The sequence below is a fragment of the Cornus florida genome, unplaced genomic scaffold, assembly GCF_030987335.1.
Source record: "Cornus florida cultivar Cherokee Brave unplaced genomic scaffold, ASM3098733v1 CherokeeBrave_3.0.0_Hap2_Chr03, whole genome shotgun sequence".
NCBI classification, from domain to species: Eukaryota; Viridiplantae; Streptophyta; class Magnoliopsida; order Cornales; family Cornaceae; genus Cornus; species Cornus florida.
In genome coordinates this window covers 59,810,486-59,833,203 of record NW_026775573.1, presented here as the reverse complement: position 1 = coordinate 59,833,203, position 22,718 = coordinate 59,810,486, and the positions used below count along the sequence as shown (strand labels likewise).

General features: G+C 36.3%; 1 protein-coding gene across 1 annotated transcript; it reads right to left on the bottom strand.

Moving 5' to 3' along the window:
* Window positions 1-2,165: 2,165 nt before the first annotated feature.
* Window positions 2,166-21,220, bottom strand: LOC132300629 (small ribosomal subunit protein eS25). Its single transcript, XM_059797808.1, has 4 exons — window positions 21,066-21,220; window positions 20,885-20,959; window positions 20,612-20,746; window positions 2,166-2,799 (listed from the first exon to the last, which is right to left on the bottom strand). Exons 1-4 carry the CDS (start codon window positions 21,066-21,068, stop codon window positions 2,686-2,688), a joined length of 327 nt encoding a protein of 108 aa, XP_059653791.1. The 5' UTR covers window positions 21,069-21,220; the 3' UTR covers window positions 2,166-2,685.
* Between the last annotated feature and the right edge of the window lie 1,498 nt (window positions 21,221-22,718).

The following is a 22,718-nucleotide window of genomic DNA, read 5'->3' as shown; positions in this document are numbered from 1 at the left end:
CAACATTTTCAATAATATGAAATTGAAAAAAATAATCATGCTCAGTGTGTTTTCATGTTGATATTAATCTAGAATACTAGCAGGAACAGAGTGATTAAGACCATTTTTTTTCCTCATTATTTGCACAAAAATATAATTATGAGCAGTTACATTTTTATTGAGACACTCAACAAAGCATTTCAAATTCTCAAATTGTACATAACTACCATACCGAGTTATTGTTTATACAAAGAAAAACAAACAAATCAGTAGCTTAATGCCAAACCTTGGCTCTTTTATAATACTACTCTCTATGGATCTTTCTTAGTTCTCAGTAAAAATAAAACAAAAATATATAACAATATAGCAATTTGTGAACATAAGTTACATAAACCGTGGCATGATAATCTGGTTGAAGGAGGAGCCATGCATAATAAAAAAAGAAAGGTCAAATGTTTTTATTTATTTTTAATAAGGCAAACAAGCTAAATAAAATACAAACACACTGTTTAGAGTTGAAAACAAGAATGGGGAGGCAATTGGGGGGCTGAAATAATTATTATTAAAATATTTTATTTTTTAATAATAATATAATCAAGGGTAAAGTACATTAACACCCCTTGAGGTTTGCTAAAAGGACAGACAAATGAAACTTAGCCTATTTTGGGACAAAGACACCCCCTCAAGTTTGATACACTTACCAAAGACACCCCAATGGTAATGAATTGACATTTTTGCCCTTTAACTTTTAAATTGACTAATTTAAATGTTAAAATGACCTTTCTAACCTTACTAATCTATTTCTTTCCTTTTCTCTTCTCTCTCGGTTCTCTCCTCCTGCAACACCAACACACATATAGACACACACACATATATATACACACATATAGACACACACACACATATATATAGACACACATATATATAGACACATACACACATATATATATCCACACATATACACATATATATCCACACACATATGTGTGTGTGTGTATACAGATACAAACATATATATATCCACGCATACAAGGCGGCGACGGGCGGCAACGAGCTGTCGTCAAGGAGAATAACACTGGTGAATTAGATGATGATGATGTCGTCGGTGGCAGAGGTGTCGACGGTGGTTGTAACAGAGGCGGCGACGGTGGTTGCAACAAAGGCGCTGACGGTGGTTTTCAGATCTGCAAATCGCGTGGACTTCACGCGCCTACAATCCTCTTCTTCCTTCAATACCAACTGCAGCCGCCGCCGCCACAACACCCACCACCACCACTACCGCCACACAATTGGCTTCGCTCCCACACCCCTATATACCAGCATCATCACCGGACCACCACCACCGACCACCACTCGTTTCAACACCATCCCACCTGAAAATTAACACCCAAAAGCCATACCCAATTTTCTTTTTCTGTGTTTATATATATATATACCACTCGTTTCATATATATACACCGAAGAAATTTGTTGTGTTGTTCTTTCTTGGTCTATTTTCTTTCTTTGCGGCTGTGTATAGAGAGAGAGTGTGCCTATTCTTTGTGGCTGTGTATAGAGAGAGAAAGACAATGTATTTTAGAGAGAGAGAAACGCTGTATTTTAGAGAGAGGGGGCAAGGGTAATTTAGTCATTTAATTATTTTGATATTTTATAATTATAATTAATTAAATAGTGAAGGGTAAAATTGACTTTTCACGGAATTTTAAGCTCTGTTTGGATTGTAAATTTGATAAGGGGGTTTCTTTGTCCCAAAATAGCCTAATTTTCATCTGAGTGTCCTTTTATCAAACCTCAGGGGGTGTTAGTGTACTTTACCCTATAATCAAATATAATATACATATATATATATAAATTCCCAAAAAAAAAAATTTTAAATATATATATTATTTTGCTTCATCTCTCTTTTTTTTTTTTTTTTTTTTTTTTTTTTGGTCCTTTTTTGACAAGATATTTTAAATTTTTGCTTCTTTTTAATTAGGTTTAATTTTAGTTTCCTTTTAAAGTCTACAGCTTGACTTGAAATGTGTCTAATATTTATATTATTGATACAAATATGAATTGTGAAAATGGTAGTTGAAAAAAAATGATGATTGCATCAAAAAATAACATTTTGCATGAAATGTACCATTAGAACAGAATTGCTAAAATGTAAACACTACAGCACTTGTCAAAATATAAATTCGACGTGTGAAAATGACTCTTAGCATTGGAGATGGGTAAAAAATTTGGGCCTCTCAAACTCAAAATATGAGAGTTGAGTAAAAAATAAGTAATATTTTCTTTCACAACGATTGCCAAACCCCATTCGAATATTAGTGCAATACCTCCTATCCACCATATTACAAATTTCTTTCACCCAGATGTCCACACTAACTCATAAAAACAGTAAATAGCACACGTTTCCGACATCGGACACCGAAACCATAATTCTCCATCTCAAGGGAGCTATAATCTGGAAGATTGGATGCTCAATTAGATCAGTAGAAAGGATTCACGGATATCCATAACCTTTACCAGGAAAGCAAAAAAAAAAAAAAAAAAAAAAAAAAAATTGATCGAAGATTAAGATTCAAACCAAATCAATCTCGCTAGAGTAGCAAAGGCTATGTCTTTAACAAAAACGCGCTGAAAGTATACGCAGACTCGAACAGAATAGCAGTCAAAATTACCAATTTATAGATATCAATAAGCAACGTAACAAGACACCTAGGTGTTGGTTGCTCTAGTGTATATCTGCTGGCTTGCATGAGCAGACACCATCCTGATCGAACCTCTAGCCATCAATTCTCTTATTGCCTTCCTTGCAAGTGATCCGTTGACCTGAGAAATTTATTCAAAATTGGAAGTATTTAAGTTTTAGATTAATGCGGGAAAGAAATTCTAATCCACACCAAAGATTAACAATAACAAGAACAATAAACAAGTCAACCAAAACATATTAATGAATATGCCAAATCAAATATTTCAAATGGTTATAGCCAAACAAACATCAAGCTTAGGAAAAATTGAGCAATGGATGTGCCTGTAACGACCAACAAGGTACTAGGCCCTGCATTTAGATGGAGTAGCTTACTGTACTGTGGTCAAACATAACCGAATCATATGTAACATGAAGGTCATCACCTAGTGTTGATCCCACAATCAGATTAGAAGAATGACCAGGACACAAACCCAACTTTGACATTATTTTGTATAAAGCGATTAATTCTCAAACTCAAACACCATCTCACATACATACATGCAAATTCAAATTTTTACAATTAGACTAAGAAATCAATCGAGGCACACGAAACATGTATTTCCAAATAATTGCTAAACCAATGACAATCCAGTCAAGTAAAAAAACTCAGGCAGGAGGTGTGACCGTGTGTGACCACAACATTTGGCGTCAGCAACACTAGATCGTCGGAATCAATTTATATTCTAATATAAATCTAGATACTCGCATGGATGGACAGAACATTTTTTTCAATTCATAAATTTTTGAATGAAGGATTGGTGGTCAAAAACAATCTTACTAATGAATAAATAACCAGTACGATGCACATAAAGTGTCAATTAGTGGAAATCTAATTTCATTCCATATGTCATACACATGAAATTTCAATGTATGGGAAACTAGTTTGGCCAGAGGGATTGAGTAGCATCTTCTAAATTCTACGCGAACAATTAGTAGGAGCGGAGCTTAGAGCCTTCATTTTAAGAATTGCCTTCTTACGTATATATAATCTCAGTAACTCATCTCATCTATATGTCGCTTTCAGCATGTTTGGTCTTACTTTGCCTTGAAAATCAAAGCGTACAACTAAAATTACATTGATTAAATTATTTTATTTTGTTCTTTTTCACTATTAACAATATGCAGCTATAACACTAAGAACTTTGGCACACACTTGCAGCACTATTAATACACAAGCCAAAGTACCTAACACATCTCTTAGTTGCCAACTTCAAATACAAATCCAGGCTTGCCTTGGCCAACTGTCAAGATTTTAAGATGCCTCAACACAATTTTTCCATCAAGTAGAGTTTATATTTTGATGTGTTAGAATTTATACTCCAAGTTTAAGAAATCATTATATTATCCCAATTCTTACGCAAGGACCTAGTTCACGGATGAGGTGATAGAAGTGTCTTCCCGGACAGACAAACTACTCAACCAAAAAAAACGTACTATCACAATCCATCTGAAGTTTGCTATAAATGTGTAAAGAACTGAACACAGTCAAAGACCCCCTCCTTATCCTTACCCAAAGCTCTTAAATACTTTCCTACTCCATCCGTCTCTCTTTTGAAACCCGGGCTTGCCTAGAATGACTTACCTACCAGACAAAGAGACAGAAAAGAAGAAATCTTATGCCCTGCCTACATGTAGAGAAGTATTTTAATTAAATCATAACCTTTATTGATTTATGACTAATCATATATTCTAGAACCAATTTTCTTGCCAACATTAACCACCAATCTAACATAACCTTTATTTATTCAAGGGAAAAAAATGCCCTAATTCCTCTAAACTATTAACTCTACTTAAATCTAGGGTCTTTTGCAGTCCATCCCAAATGTCATTAAAAACATCATAATAAGACAGTCTTAATTTTTTGGGAGTTTAGTCCTAGAAGTGTAGAGGGGGAGGAGTCACCTCCGGAAGTAACCTATCCTTTGTGATTAGAGATCCCATGAAGAAGGTTTAAAGGGTAGAAACAATCTGTACAGCGTGACTCATTTACATTATCTTTTTAGGAAGTTTCTCATGAAGATTTTCTCTCCTACCCATCCCTATGGCACTAATGTTGTTTAATGTGACATTAGGAAGGACAATGCCCTGAATGAGCCTGTACCCTTGTTTTTTTTTTGATAAGTAAATGAGCCTGTTCCTGTAGAACTCACCTAAGTGAGAGTGGTTGTGAGGCGGCAACCATAACAATTGGGCTATTCGCTAGCAACTCTCACGAAAATCAAGATGCAAGTGCATGGCCATTAATAAAGCTAACCCGCAAACCAAGTCAATAATCAATACTGTGTGTGATATGCTGAAGTTTAGTCTAGACCTTCAAATGGAGAATATTAATACGAAGTGTAGGTTCAAACCCAGAAGGTACCTACACCAATTACATGGTATAAAGCTGCCCTAACTCTTCTTTATATATATATTGGTATAAAGTTGCCTTAACTTTTTCTCTCTCTATATACGTGTGCAATAATTTTTTAGAGGTTTGTAAACCTTGTGGGGATTGTTGGTATTGGTAAGGTTTCCTAACCTATTCATTAAGTGACCTGATTTTCTGCTTATTTTTATTAACGTTCACTAACTAATATTTTTCTTGTGTTGATTTTTATTAAACGTTAAGTACTAAATATCTTCCTTATCAGTTTCTTCCAAATTGTTGGAAGTTGTAGACACTAAAATTTTAATGAACTTTTGTTTTGACAAATTGACCCATTAAATATGGGTCTAATGTTTAATTAAGTTATTTAATTGGCCCAAACTTGGTCCACTTTAATTATTTAATTAGCCCGGCCCAGATGGTTAAATAAAAAGATAATTTTTCCTAAAAAAATATATTTGGAATAATTATTTTTAAGGATAATTATTATAATCTAACCGGCCCGGCTCAGTTATGATTTTATCTTTATCAGGAGAAGACACGTGTCATCATCCTATGAATCCAAGAAGCCTATAAATAAAGGCATGGAGGAAGAAGGAAGGGACACAAATTCAAAATTCAGAAATTCAGAATTCCAGAGAGAAATACAGAAACTCTGCCAATACTCATCCCCAACATCCAAAACCAATGGCGAAGAACACCAAGCACCTCAAATTATGTCATTCTTCATCAAATTTTACGGTGATCAACAACAAGCATATCAAATGGTACCGTTCTTCATCCAAATTCCACGGTGATTCAAGATCAAGCTCGTGCAGCCCTTGGATCCAACCAACAAAAAGGAGATCAAATCAGAGGACCTTATTCTTTGTAAAGAATATTACAGATGGTTGTACTCCAATTTTTCCAAATTAATAAAATATTATTTTTGCTCCCTATTTTGTTCTTATTTGCAGACTACAAAATTTGTGTGTACAAATTTCTGGCACGCCCGGTGGGACATCCTTTGCCTCTTATCTCTTTCTCCTACCATTAAGTTTCTTCTCTGTCAGATTTTATGGCTCCCCCTAAGACTCAGACAGATAAGAAAGCCCAAAAGAACATCGTTACTGCAAAGGTCGACGCCAAAGCCACCATGAAAAGTGGCACGAAGGCCAAATCAAGTGAAGGAAGTACATTGGCAGGCCTATGACACGTAGCAAGTCCTAGGCAATCGCGTCATCCAAACATCAGCAAGACTTGGTGAAAACCAATCCTGCAAAGCCGGCGAACAACCTCAACATGTCAAGAACCCTGACGTTGTTCCAGAGGAGATTCCGCCACCAGATTTACCTCATTCCATCTATGATGTTCACTCTAATGTCGGTTCACCCCCAGAGTCACCACGTCAGACTTCGGAGCAATCAATCACTTTAAGGAACGTTAACTCTCAAGGCCTATCATACTCAGATGTGGTCGTTGCTATGATGACTGGAGCTACCACAGTAGAGGAACAACTAGCAACTATGGCTCGTTCCATTGAGAACCTCACAAAGACTGTTGAAGAAAAGGACTTGCAAATCGCTACACTGATGAACAAATTAGAAGTTCAGACCTTCGATGAATCACCAGTGCCGTCTGGGAATCCTACAGCTTCCACAGCAATGCCATCTGAGAATCCTACATCTTCCACAGCAGTGCCGTCTGGGAATCCAAATTCTACGGCACAAGGTACTCGCACGGAGGACCCCAGACAGACGCCCGTGACAGAACAGGTGGTTGGTCAAACCAATCATGCTTCTTCAGTCTCTTCATTATTTGTCAAACAATTACAAGATATGATACTGAATACAATCCGAGCCCAATACAGAGGCGTCTCACAGAGCACTCTCATGTACTCGAAGCCCTATACAAGAAAAATCAATAGTATGAGGATTCATGTAGGATACCAACCTCCGAAGATTCAGCAATTTGACGAAAAAGGCAACCCCAAGCAACACATTGCCCATTTTGTCGAGACTTGCAACAATGCCAGAACTGATGGGGACTTACTAGTTAAACAGTTTATACACCGACCTAAAGTCAGAATCAATTGATAGTTGGGACCAAATAGAATGAGAATTCTTGAACAGGTTCTATAACACTCGTCGTACTGTTAGTATGATAGAATTGACTAACACGAAGCAATGGAAGGATGAGCCTGTAATTGACTACATTAATCGGTGGCGAGCACTCAGTCTTTGACTGCAAGGACCGATTGTCGGAAATCTCTGTTGTGGAAATGTATATGCAGAGAATGCATTGGGGCTTTCTTTACATTCTCCAAGGCATAAAACCTCGCACATTCGAAGAATTGGCTACGCGTGCCATGACATGGAGATTAATATAAAATCCCATGACGGCAAAAGTCCAGTGGCCATCGAACCACTCAAGGATAAGAAAGGCTGGAAGAAGAGCGACAAGTCTTCAAGAACACTGCTAAAGAATCCATGACTATCTCAACTACCCTAGTCAAGATATCTATTAAAGATAACAAGAAAGATGATAAAAAGTCTCACCAGTTTCAAGAGGGGGAAAGATGGCGTCCTACGCTAAAGAAATTAGAGAAGAAGGAATACCCATTCCCCGATTCCGATGTTCCTAGCATATTGGAATGCTTACTCGAAAGTAAAATTATAGAACTCCCTGAATGCAAACGCCCTCAAGAGATGGGACGTGTTAATGACCCAAAATACTGTAAATATCATCGTATTGTCAGTCATCCAATTGAGAAGTGTTTTTATCTTCAAGGAGGTGGTGATGAATCTGGCAAAACAAGGAAAAATCTTGTTGGACACAGACGAAGTTGTAACTTCAAATCATACTACTGCTACTTTGACAACCTCTGTCGTGGGGAGTGCTCGTTCTCAACCTTCAAATTCTGAGGTATATTGCACAACCATCCAGTTTGGCTCATTCGAATCAATCCCCATCTATCTTGGCCAAGCAAGTGTACTTGACGTTTCAACATTTCGAAGAATCTTTCCTCAGGATGATGAAGAAGGATGGACTCTAGTAACAAGAAAGAAACCACGAAAGCAACGAGCTGACATTTTTCAGACTAACTATTCTGACAGGAGGCAAAGGAAGAAGAAACCTCAATACCGCCATAAACAGTATGACCATAATAGAAAATGAGTCAAGAAGACACAGTCATCCAAACACGCCTCTATGACCAAAGGGATCCAGAAGTCCATTACTGTGCAAGAGTTCTTTCCAAGAGGATATCTAGATGACAAAGTTGTGACAGCTTACATGGTTTCAACTGAGAAAACGAGCCCTAATGATGAGAATAGCGAGGATCAAGATGAAGCCCAGACTATAGAGAACCATGCAAAGGATGCAGCCATCATTGAAAAGTTCGATGATGATGTAGTCAGAGGTACGCTTGATTCATGTTATGCACCAATTGTTTTCATTAACGGGGAACTTCAGTTGGGTTCGAAGTCGCATAATTGTCCTCTCTTCGTTTCCGGTTACATAAAAGAACAAAAAGTTACTCGAATTCTTGTTGATGGTGGATCAGCGGTGAATCTCACGCCAAAATTTACGATGAAAAATCTCGGCATCAACAAGAATTCGAGTAACTTTTTGTTCTTTTATGCAACCGGAAACGAAGAGAGGACAATTATGCAGTTTCGAACCCAACTGAAGATCCTCGTTAGTAAAAACAATTGGTGCATAACATGAATCAAGCATACCTCTGACTACTTCATCATCATCGAACTTTTTAATGATGGCTGCATCCTTTGCATGGTTCTCTATAGTCTGGGCTTCATCTTGATCCTCACTATTCTCATCATCAACGCTCGTTTTCTCAGTTAAAACCATGTAAGCTGTCACAACTTCGTCATCTGGATATCCTCTTGTAAAGAACTCTTGCAAAGTAATGAACTTCTGGATCCCTTTGCTCATAGAGGCGTGTTTGGATAACTGTGTCTTCTTGACCCATTTTCTATTATGGCCATACTGTTTATGGCGGTATTGAGGTTTCTTCTTCCTTTGCCCCCTGTCAGAATAATTAGTCTGAAAAATTACAGCCCATTACTTTCGTGGTTTCTTTCTTGTTACCAGAGTCCATCCTTCTTCATCATCTTGAGGAAAGATTCTTCGAAATGTTGAAACGTCAAGTACACTTCCTTGGCCAAGATAGATGGGGATTGGTTCGAATGAGCCAAACTGGATAGTTGTGCAATATACCTCAAAATTTGAAGGTTGAGAATGAGCACTCCCCACGACAGAGGTTGTCAAAGTAGCCGTAGTGTGATTTGAAGTTACAAATTCATCTGTGTCCAACAAGATTTTTCCTTGTTTTGCCAAATTTATCACCACCTCCTTGAAGATAAAAACACTTCTCAATTGGATGACTGACAATACGATGATATTTGCAATATTTTGGGTCGTTAACACGTCCCATCTCTTGAGGGCGTTTGCATTCAGGGAGTTCTATAATTTTACTTTCGAGTAAGCATTCCAATATGCCAGGAACATCGGAATTGGGGAATGGGTATTCCTTCTTCTCTAATTTCTTTAGCGTAGGACGCCGTCTTTCCCCCTCAGCGAGACTTTTTACCATCTTTCTTGTTATCTTTAAAAGATATATTGACTGGGGTAGTTGAGATAGTCATGGATTCTTTATCAGTGTTCTTTGACGACTTGTCGCTCTTCTTCCAGTCTTTCTTATCCTTGCGTGTTTCTATGGCCACCGAATTTTTGCCGTCATAGGATTTTATACTGATCTCCATGTCATGGCACGCGTAGCCAATTCTTCGAATGTGCGAGGTTTTATGCCTTGGAGAATGTAAAGAAGGCCCAAATGTATTCCCTGCATACACATCTCCACAGCAGAGATTTCTGACAATCGGTCCTTGTAGTCAAGACTGAGTGCTCGCCACCGATTAATGTAGTCAATTACAGGCTCATCCTTCCATTGCTTCGTGTTAATCAATTCTATCATACCAACAATACAACGAGTGCTATAGAACCTGTTCAAGAATTCTCGTTCCATTTGGTCCCAACTATCAATTAATTATTTACAATGAAAAATCTCCACAGTCGACGAGTTATCTTGTAGCCGTCTTATTATTCAAGGTGTTAACCAAGGAGGACAGAGAGCTATTGGCATGATTCAGCAACGCTAACTATTGGCGAGCTCCAAGCTGAAACCTTATTCCACATTATTGATGCAAAGACGTCCTACAATTTGTTGTTGGGAAGGCCTTGGATACATAGTAATGGCGTCATTCCATCGACTCTTCATCAATGCTTTAAATTCTACAAGAATGACGTACAAAAGGTTATGGCGGACCATAAAACATTTACGGAAGCAGAATCTCATTTTGTTGATGCCAAGTTCTATATCGATCCCGATACACCTTCGGAAGTGTCCATCCCAAGCCATCCGTCTACACAAAAGGTTCAATCTACAAAAACAAAAGAAGCATTAAGTGATCCATTAGATGTTTCAGTAACAGACATTGTAAAGGTAGCTAAAACACAAGGGGTCTCGATAAAAGCACATCGGACGAAACCTATTTTAAATTATGTTCCAAAATCTCGAAGTCACCTGTCATCGAGATACTTGAAACCAAGGAATTTAAAGTGAAAATGTCGCAAACCAAGGAAAAAGAAAATATGCAAAAGCTGCAAGAAGAGTTAACTCTTCCTCTCACTAAGATTCAAAAGTCTTCGCCTTCCAAGCCTCCATTAAAAGGGTTCGTGCGGCCTTCTCAATCTCTGGTCAAACATGGATCACTTCCAAAACAAAGGACTGATGAAGGATTCGATCCTAAAGCATACCAACTCTTGGCTAAGTCGGGGTACGATTTTACAAATCCTGCAAGCCTTGGAAAACTTAATTCTGAGGTCACCGGTGAGAGAGTACATGGCCTCAATGAGACACAGAAGAAATTGAAAGAACAAGGGCATAAGATCATTCCACCCAAATCCGGTCTCGGTTTCGTAGCTTCTGAGCCACTTCGAATTCAAATCACAAAAAAAGATAAGAAGTCAAACACTTTTTACATTGGGTTTGAAGAAGTTAAGGATGAACAAAACCAGCAGACTATGCATCAAAAATCAGTCTTCGACTGTATAGGAGCTCCATATGACTGAACATCTGTATTCAACAGGTTGTCAAGCCAAAGGTCAAATATCTCAAGTTCTCATGTCAGCAGTTTGCCTCGTACCTCTGTTTTTAACAAAATGAGCTTTCATGACCAAAAAAGAAAATCTCCACAACCTCAATCTCGAAAGTCAGTATTTTCTTGAATTGGTACTATTAATGATGCACCGCTAAGAAGCAGCTAGAGTGGAAAGTCAAAGGAAGCTAACATCGACGTGGTGAACAATAGTGAAGTTCGGAGTCTAGTGCCTTCACGAATGAAACGTAAGACAGAGATAGATGTCACCAATGATGTTACACTAAAAGCTCGAAGGCAAACCATTGTATTCACTAATCAATCAGAAGAAGTGGATAGAAAAGAAGGCACTGGCGAATCATCTTGTGTTACTTCATACCACATCACTGTTGAAGAAGAACCTGACTTTGAACAACCAGATGAAATCGAGAAAGCTTCACCAACAGTAGAGGACAGGGGGCAGGCTACTGTTGATCAACTCAAGGAAATCAACTTAGGGACCGATTATCAACCCAAACCAGTTTTCGTTAGTGCATTCCTAATCCCTTCAGAAGAAAATGATTACTTTCAATTATTGTCCGAGTACAAGGATGTCTTGCTTGGACATACAAAGAGATACCCGGTCTTGACCCTAAAATTGTAGGTGCACAATCTTGCTGTCAAACATGGGACACGTCCGATTAAGCAATCTCAACGTTTCTTCCGTCCAAAGCTAGTTCCGAGGATAGAGGAAGAACTCAACAAATTGATTGAAGTAGGGTTTATTTATGAGGTCAAATATCCAACATGGATTTCGAGCATTGTTCCAGTAAAGAAGAAAAATGGACAGATTCGAATCTGTGTGGACTTTCGTGATTTGAACGAGACATGCCCAAAAGATGATTTTCCTCTTCCCATACCCGAGCTCACTGTAGATGCAACCACGGGGCATGAAGCTCTCTTTTTCATGGATTGTTACTCCGGGTACAATTAGATAAGAATGACTCCGAAAGATGAGGAGCTAACTGCCTTTCGCACTCCTAAATGCATATATTGCTACAAAGTTATGCCCTTCGGACTTAAGAATGCGGGAGCAACATACCAGCGCGCCATGCAAAGGATCTTCGACGACATACTCCATAAGATTGTTGAATGTTATGTTGATGACTTGGTGGTTAAGACGAAAGAGCGATGAAATCATTTACAGGATTTACATACAGTTTTTAATCGCCTCAGAAAATTTCAACTTAAGATGAATCCTCTTAAATGTGCATTTGGTGCGACTTTAAGGAAATTCCTAGGATGCGTCGTACATCATCGTGGAATTGAGATTGATCCTAATAAAGTTGAGGCCATTCAAAAGATGCCGCCACCAAAGAATTTACGCGAGCTTCGAAGTTTACAAGGTCAACTTGCGTTCATTCGTCGGTTCATCTCAAATTTAGCTAGTCGTTGTCAGCCTTTTAATCGACTCATGAAGAAAGACGCCCCATTCAACTGGGACCAATCTTGCCAAAATGCTTTTGATAGCATCAAAAAGTACCTTCTCAATTCTCTGGTATTAGGAGCACCTGTACCAGGAAAACCACTCATACTTTACATTGCTGCGCAAGAAGAATCGTTGGGTGCCCTGCTTACTCAGAATAATGAAGAACATAAAGAGAAGGCCTTGTATTACTTAAGTCGCAAACTCACCCTAACGGAGCGAAATTATCCTCCAATTGAAAAAACATGCCTCGCGCTTGTCTTCGCCTCTAAGAAATTAAGGCATTATTTCTTGGCTCATACAATACATCTTATTGCAAGAGCTGATCCTCTCAAATATGTTATGTCTAAACCGGTCCTTTCCGGACGCTTGGTGAGGTGGTCAGTTTTATTCAACGAATTTGAAATTGTTTATGTGCCACGAAAAGCAGTGAAAGGACAAGTCCTAGCAGATTTCTTAGCTGACCATCCTATTCTAGCCGATTGGGAAATTTCTGAAGATTTTCCTGATGAAGAAGTCTTTCTTGTTGACATCCTCCCTCCATGGATGATGTTTTTTGATGGGGCAGCGCGATCAAACGGGGCATGAGCAGGCGTAGTTTTTGTCTCTCCAAAAAGACATGTTATTCCATACTCTTTTGCACTCGCAGAAAACTGCATGTAGCTGAATATCAAGCCTTGATCATCGGCCTTCAAATGGCGAATGAGATGAAGATCACGGATCTTGAAATATATGAAGACTCTAAGTTGGTAATCAACCAACTTCTTAAGGAATATGAGATTAAGAAAGATGATCTAGTGACGTATCATCGTTATGCCTCTCATTTGTTGGAACGGTTTGATAGCGTCATGTTAGAACACATTCCGAGGAAAGAAAATCAGATAGCTGATATTTTAGCAAATTTAGCTACAACATTGATGTTAACTGATGAGGACCTGGTTGATGTTCATGTATGTCAACGATGGGTCTTGCCACAAATCCTGGAAGATAAATTTGAAGAAAGTAATTTGGTTTCTTGTTGGACACAAGAGGAAGAAAACTGGTCATTGATTATCTGGAACATGGAAAGCTTCCCGAAGACCTACGCCACAAGACTGAAATACGAAGGCGAGCACCTCGTTTCATCTATTACAACGATACGTTGTATAGGCGTTCATATGAGGGTCTTTTCCTTCGCTGCCTTGGAAATGACGAAGCAACCCACACAATGAAGGAGGCACATTCTGGGATTTGTGGAGCACATCAATCTGGTCCAAAGCTTCACTTTCATGTCAAAAGAATGGGTTATTATTGGCCCACCATGGTCAAAGACTGCTTAGAGTATGCGAAGAGGTGTCAAGCCTGTCAGTTCTATGCTAACTTCATACACCAACCACCGGAGCCGTTACACCCTACTGTGACATCATGGCCATTCGATGCATGGGGATTAGATGTAGTTGGTCATCTAGAAAAGTCTTCAAAGGGCCACTTGTATATCTTGGCTGCTACTGATTATTTTTCTAAATGGGCGGAAGTTGCACCATATAAACAAGTGAAAAAGGAAACAGTTGTTGATTTCATCAAGTCTAACATTATTTATCGATATGGTGTCCCTCGATACATCATCACAGATAATGGGACGAATTTCAAAAAACAGTTGGGTAACTGACCTTTGTGAGAAGTTTGGCTTCAAACAACGTAAATCCTCCATGTACAATGCCCCTGCAAATGGTCTCGCAGAAGCATTCAATAAAACTCTTTGTGAGCTATTGAAAAAAGTAGTCAACCAGACAAAGAGAGATTGGCATGAGCCAATGGAAGAAGCATTGTGGGCATACCGCACTACGCATCGTACACCTACTCAAGCAACTCCGTATTCTCTTGTCTATGGCATAGAAGTTGTTCTCCCATTGGAACAACAAATCCCTTCGTTAAGGATTGCCATACAAAAAGGTCTTACAAGTGAAGAAAATGCCATCTTAAGTCTTCAAGAACTAGAAGCTTTGGATGGGAAGAGATTAGAAGCTCAGCAACAGTTAAGAGTGTTATCAAGCTCGACTTTCTAAAGCGTTCAATAAGAAAGTTCGACCTCGGTCATTTCAAGTTCGAGACTTAATATTAGCTATTCGTAGACCAATTATCATGAATCATCGCAAGAAAAATAAATTTGTATCCAAATGGAGTGGACCATATGTTCTCGAAGTTTATACTAACGGCGCATATCTCATTATTGATGAAGACGGAGTAAGAGTGGGCCCCATTAATGGCAAGTTCCTAAAGCGCTACTACCCATGAAGGCTATGATCCTGATCGTATGAGCTTAAATTGCACTATGCTCCTGACCCACATAAGCTAAAAATATATATATATATATATTCCAGTGTGGAAAAAAATGGGTGAAAAAAAAAAAATTCATACCAATTATTTGCTTGAACAGATGCGGCAATCCAACACAATCTTCAGAGATTGTAATCAGACAAGTCTTCAACAATATTGAAATTGATGTCTAACCCTATAGCATGGATAGGTATATATAGACAATAAAATAGCATAGATACTGGATTTGTATAATTCAGTTCAAATGGAAAAGTAAAATTATAATCCAAGGTTGGATAGAAAAGGGAAAGAGGAAATCTTATAATCCAAAATCGGATAGGAGAGCCTTTTACAATTCAAAGACCAAGTTGGATACTTCGAGTCCCACTTGAAAAGGGAGACAAGTCCTGTCAAACATAGGACTCGAAGTGGGGGCAATTTGTAGACACAAATTTTAATAGACTTTTGTTTTGACAAATTGACTCATTAAATATGGGTCTAATGTTTAATTAAGTTATTTAATTGGCTCAAGCTTGGTCCACTTAAATTATTTAATTAGCCCAGCCTAGATAGTTAAACAAAAAGATAATTATTCCTAACAAAATATATTTGGAATAATTATTTTTAAGGATAATTATCATAATCTAACCGGCCCGACCAGTTATAGTTTTATCCTTATCAAGAGAGGACACGTGTCATCATCCTATCGATCCAAGAAACCTATAAATAGAGGCCTAGAGGAAGAAGGAAGGGTCACAAAATTCAGAATTTAGAATTCCAGAGAGAAATACAGAAACTCTGCCAATACTCATCCCCAACATCCAAACCCAAAAGCGAAGAACATCAAGCACATCAAATCGTATCGTCCTTCATCAAATTTCACGGTGATCAACAACAAGCACGTCAAATCGTGCCGTTCTTCATCCAAATTGCACGGTGATTCAAGATCAAGCTCGTGCAGCCCTTAGATCCAACCAACAAAAAAAAAAAAAAGGAGATCGAATCAGAGGACCTTATTCTTTGTAAAGAATATTACAGAGAATTGTACTCCAATTTTTTTAAATTAATAAAATATTATTTTTGCTCCATATTTTGTTCTTATTTGCAGACTACAAAATTTGTGTGTACAAATTTCTGACACGCCCGAAGGGACACACAAATTTTGTGTGTAGAAATTTATACACACAAATTTTGTAATCTGCAAATAAGAACAAAATAGGGAGCAAAAATAATATTTTATTAATTTGAAAAAATTGGAGTACAACCCTCTGTAATATTCTTTACAAAGAATAAAGTACTCTGATTCGATCTCCTTTTTGTTGGTTGGATCCAAGGGCTGCACAAGCTTGATATTGAATCACCGTGGAATTTGGATGAAGAACGGCACGATTTGATGTGCCTGTTGTTGATTACAGTAAAATTTGATGAAGAACGGCACGATTAGATGTGCTTGGTGTTCTTCGCCTTTGGGTTTGGATGTTGGGATGAGTATTGGCAGAGTTTCTGTATTTCTCTCTGAAATTCTGTATTTCTAAATTCCGAATTCTGAATTTTGTGTCCCTTCCTTCTTCCTCCAGGCATCTATTTATAGGCTTCTTGGATCCATAGGATGATGACACGTGTCATCTCCTGATAAGGATAAAATCATAACTGGGCTAGACCGGTTAGATTATGATAATTATCCTTAAAAATAATTATTCCAAATATCTTTTTATTTAACCATCTGGGCTGGACTAATTAAATAATTTAACTGGACCAAGCTTGGGCCAATTAAATAACTTAGGGTGCTTTTAGTAACGTTTTCGTTTTATGTTTTTGCAGTCGCAAAGAAACAGAAACATAATTTTGTTTTTCAAAGTAAAAACAAAAGGCAAAAATAACATTTAGTAACTTTTGCTGTTGCCACAATTTCAATAACAAAAAACAAAAAGCAATGTTTAGTAAAACATTTGTTACAAAATTTTTTTTTTTTGGGAAATTTTTTTAATTTATTTTTTCATCCATCTATCAAAATCTAACTTTCAATCACAATAAAAGACATAATCAAAAAAGTAAAATATATATATATATACAGGGCAAGATAAGCGTACAATTGTATAATGTATATATATAGAATATAAAAATAGATTTTATATATACATATATATTAACAAAAAATCTGAAAACAAACCACAACCAATAAATGTATTAACAATTAGAAAAAGGAAAAAAAAAAATAAATACAGGGCCTACAATTGTATAATGTATATATATAGAATATAAAAATAGATTTTGTATAATGTGTATATATATATAATATAAAAGTACTAATAGAGTAATGTTAGTGATTGTGTATTAATGGAAGAGTAATATCAGTTGTTGCGTAAAAAACGAGGGAAACAGTAGTGAAAACGTTTCCTCTGCTACAGTGAAAAAACACAGGAAACATCATTTTGATATTTTCTCTTTCTTTCATAAAATAAGAGGAAACAAAAACAAATTACTAAACATGATTTTTGTGTTTGTTTCTCCTTTTTAAGGATTGACAACAGAAAACAAAAAATGTTTTGGGTTACTAACACACCCTTAATTAAACATTAGACCCATATTTAATGGGTCAATTTATCAAAACAAAAGTTCATTAAAATTTTAGTGTCTACAGAAGTCTATAAATATTATAATCCAACCATCCATAGTATAGTAGAACAAAAAAATAGCATCTAAATACTCTTTCTTCTTCCACATCAATTCTCTGCAATCTTTTATCCAGAATAAACTTCTCTGTAATTCTCATCGTAGTTTAACTATTTTGGACAATTGATCGAGACTTGATACTATACTTACTGTGAACATGCTCATAGAGGAGCCATGGCTATGTGGATTGTATGTTGGAGTTGCTATATCCATCACCACTTGCACGTAACATGTAGGGAGGAAATAGCAACTTTAGGACAGTGCATTTGCATGCCTCTTCATATCCTAGGCCACATCTTTTTTTTTTACAATATATGTTTCTACAATCAAGTTATCTTCTAGTTGTTAATTTGATAAATTTTTTAGCATTCCTAACTTAAAAGTTTTAAAAGTAAACACAAATTTTCAAATATTTTAAAACTATTTCTTTACAATCTAAAGCTGCTATTTTACACACATAATAAACTTTTGTACTGTGTAACATTCATGTTATCATAATGATATGCTTCACGAATATTGCATTTTATCCAATCATGTATATTTTCCTTCATTCACAGCATTTTGTATCTTTCATGTATGCCTTCCTTTTCAGGAATGTATAATATGTGTGCACATTATATTTCAATAAGAGGTCGCTCTCTAGCCCGGTCACAGGGTGTGACCTATGTAGGTGTCATTGGCTAGGTTCCACTTTCTTTTTCTTTTTTTGGTTTCTATTAAATTACTATATATACCCTTTATTTATAAGAAATTTACAGTCAATGCCTTTGCCAAAGTGAACGCATATGCCCAATTTCACAATGGCACTGAATGTAATATTACACAAAAGTAATGGTCATGTATTACAACATGTCAAGAACATTATTACCCTATTTTTAAATATAGCCATTACTTTTGTATCAAATTAGAGTCAATGCCATTGTGACATTGGGCCATGTGCGTTCCCTTTGGCAACATCATTTACTGTAAATTTATTTTAAATAAATGGTATATATAATACTGTAACATAAACCAAAACAAACATAAAAATAAATAAAAATGAAAATAAAAATAAAGTGGGACTTCTGATTGGCTACAAGCGCGATTGTGGATTGACGCGACTGCCGCTAGCACTGGTCTTTCAGTAATAGTCACTTAATTTGGCTAAAATTGCTATCATACACAATTATTGTTCTGAAAAAAAAACTAGATCAAATAAATTAAGAGTACGTAGGTTTCCAAGGCTTTGAAGGTTTTCTATCTACTGAACTACAAATAGTATCATATATATCTATATATAAACACAGTGTTGATGTTTCAATTCCTTAATTTAAATTGTTTTTTAGAAGAAAAGGCTCATAGGTTAATTCTTAAATATATATTTATATGCATAAGGCATACATGGATTAACTCTCTTAGAAGGCTTACTTGGTATTACATGAAACACAAAATATACATATGATTGGACAAAATACAATATGCGTAAAACATATCATTATGATAACATGAATGTTACACATAGTACACAAAGGCTTTAGAATGTTGCCACAAGGCAGTAAAGAATTCAAGGAAAAAACAGTAACTTTATATATTGGGATATATGTGTGTGCACGTTTACATAACAACTTTAGATAGTAAGGAAATAATTTTAAAATATTATAGAATCTGTATTCACTTTGACTCCCATTTTATTGCAAATGAATTTGTATCATCTTCTATTTCCTCTCTAAGAAGACACGGATCCCTAGCCTTAAATTTCTATGTAAACATATAAACTTGTACACCAACTCTTCTTTTTCGACTAGATATAAATTCTCTTGGGTCTTCTTTGCACATGCGTTTGCCTCTAGACTGAGGCAGACTCAAACTGATAAAGTAAGAAACAGAACTGAGTTTGTAACCAGTTCTAAATTCGTCCAAACCATTTGTGTGGCCAGTTTGAGAGGTTTGATGAGATATGTTATATGCTTCCATTTCAAAGAATAAAACTAACAAATTAATTCATGCATCTTGTTTTAAAACATAAAAGTAGTCCTAATTTTCTCTCTCTAAGCATAACACAAACGCGCCAGCCTCTAAACATATAAAGATCCACAAAACAAAACAAAGGACAAAGCATACACAAGGAAACCCAAATAACAATCCACCATCTTTGCTCTAATAATAATTGACCGTTGTACTTTGCGAAGAACTTTTAGAGAGAGGCAAAAATAGGTAAGATTTTAAGGAAAGAGAGCCGAAGAGTTAGACAGATAGAGGAATAGGTGGCGGTGGCATTGGTTGGAATAGAAAGGTGAGAAGAGCCTTGTGGCTGTGAGGTGGGGGAAGGGGGCTTTGTTGATTTGTGATATATATGTAGTATACCTATAAGCATATAATTGGTAGTGCAAATATAAATTATGAATAAAAAGGGCAGTTATGGCTTTTAAGCAGACTTCATTTAATGGAGTTCATATTTTGTTAGTGATGTGGGGCTATTTGTATTTTGGTCAAACCTCAAGGGAGTTTAACCACAAATTTTTTTACAGTTTCATTTATGAGTTATTTAACCAAACCTCAAGAGATATCAGGCTAAACCAGCAGAAACAGAGATTTTTGGAACTTAACAATAATAAAAATCAACATAAACAAAAATAATAATGAGAGATATTTGGTAGTTAATAAAAATTAGCAAAAAAACAGAAATATGTGGTAATTAAGGTTGATAAAAAACAGCAGAAAATCAGATCACCTAATGAATAGGTTAGCAAACTAACAAAAAAACACATCAGCCCATCATGATTATAATCCCAATTACACAAATCAACTTCTAAACAAAATAACATCAAAGATTAATTTTCCCCAAAAGACAAATTTTCAAATTTGTCAAACTCAAACAACGATTCATAACAAACACACGGTCCATAGCTTCACATCCAAATTAGAGGAAAATAATGGGTAAGAAGAATTGATACCCGCAGGCGATCGGAGAGAATGGAGGGAGTGATGAGCTTGTACTTGGGAGCTTCAGAGAGGAGCTTGTCGTAGGTAGCCTTGTCAAACAACACCATGTTGTTCACCTTCTCCTTCTGCTTTCCCTTGCTCCACTTCTGTATATCCCACAAAATTATTATCACACAACAACATCAATCACAATTCATTCATAATACATATATATACACACATAAATTCATACACACGTGTGTGTGTGTGTGTGTATATATATATATATGAAAGAAAACTTTGACCTTCTTCTTTTGCTTTCCACCGCCAGATTTGGCTGGCTTGGAAGACGGAGGAGGAGCCTTCTCCTTCTTTGGAGCCTGCGAAAAACAGATGAAACATTCATATAGAAGATGATGAGAGAGTGTGTGTGGCTGTTTTAGAGAGAGAAACCAACAAGACAAGAGAGGGGGCGGAAACGCATACCATTGGATTGGATGAGAGAGAGGAAGAAAGAGCGGCGGAGGATTGAGCAGTGTGAGAGGCTAAGAGCTACCAAAGAGAGACACAGACGGCATTTGAAACCCTAGGAGGAGATTAAAACAGCAACATGATGATGACGTCGTGTATGTGTCATTTGAATTTGGGAGATTAAAATGGCAACAAGAACAAGTAAAACTACTTTGAGCAGGACTATAAAAAATAAAAAATAAAATTTAGGGAAAGTTAGAGTCCTAAATAATAGATTCAAAGTTAATTTTCTATTTGATCCAAGTCATACAATTCTTTTTAATGGGTGTTACTCCACATGTTAAGTGCATTTCTGTTCCGCGTACGTTCTCGCTTAAATTTTCACTACTTATGACTTAATTATGTCATTCTCACGCAAATTAGCTGTTACTCTATGTGACTTTGAGTTTGATTGAATGAAGGGAAATAATTATAAATACATTCATATTTATTACTGGTCTAAAATATTTTCACACTCTTATTTCAAAATATCAAAATATCCTCTTTAAAATTATATAATTTTAATACAATAAAATATGAAATTAAAAATTAGTTTGACTAGCGAATAATAATTCTCTATCACTTATCTTCCTCATTAATCAGCCACCAACGTCCAGGACACCACCCACCTCGCAGGTCTTCTAGGTCCCCCTCCATCTCTCTCTTTACACACACATATATAAATATAAATATGTAATCATTTTTGTTCACAAGTTTCTGGTTTCTGACTCTATAGGCTTTAGAAGTATGTTATAACTTATGAAATTAGGATTCTTGCAAAGGGTTATCAATTTGGCATCTCAAAATTTGTTGTGATTTTTTATAATTGATTGAAGAAAGAAACAAATAATAACTAGAGACCTCCTGGACAACAAAAAAGAAAGGCAGATGGATATTCCAATACTTCATTACCCTACTGTCCAACAGGATATGAGATCCTTGATAAATCCCATTATAGTTTTTGCAGGGGCGGCTCGATATAACTCGGGGCCTTAGGCGAAAAATAAAAAATGACATTTTCATATCATAATATGTAATACATTAAGTATTAAATAATATGGATTGGATTAGACAAAGAGAGAAAGAGAGAGCGGTGGAGGATTGAGCAGTGAGAGGCTGAGAGCTACCAAAGAGAGACAGAGACGGCGTGTTTGAAACCCTAGGAGGAGATTTAAACGACAACAAGATGATGACACCATGTATGTGTCATTTGAATTTCGGAGATTAAAATGGCAACAAGAGAAAGTAGAGCTACTTTGAGTAGGACTACAAAAAAATAAATAAATAAAAATAAATAAAAATTAGGGTGTAACTTAGGGTGGGCAACCGGAGCACAGCACAATTTTCATGGGCTTGGATAATTACTTTTAGAATTAGGGTTGAGTTCGAATTGAAATTTTTTAATTTGAACTTAATTATGTTTGGACTTGAGTTGAGATGCTAGAAACCCGAACCCGAATTCTAATATTATTTATATAATATTCAAATTATGATCACTTTTTTTTAATAATGGCCACAAGTTATATAAAATTGTACTATTATATATAAATAATAATGTATTAATATATTTTAAAGTTTCAAAAACAAACAAATAACATTCTTTATTAAACATGTTTCTTGTTTTTGTTT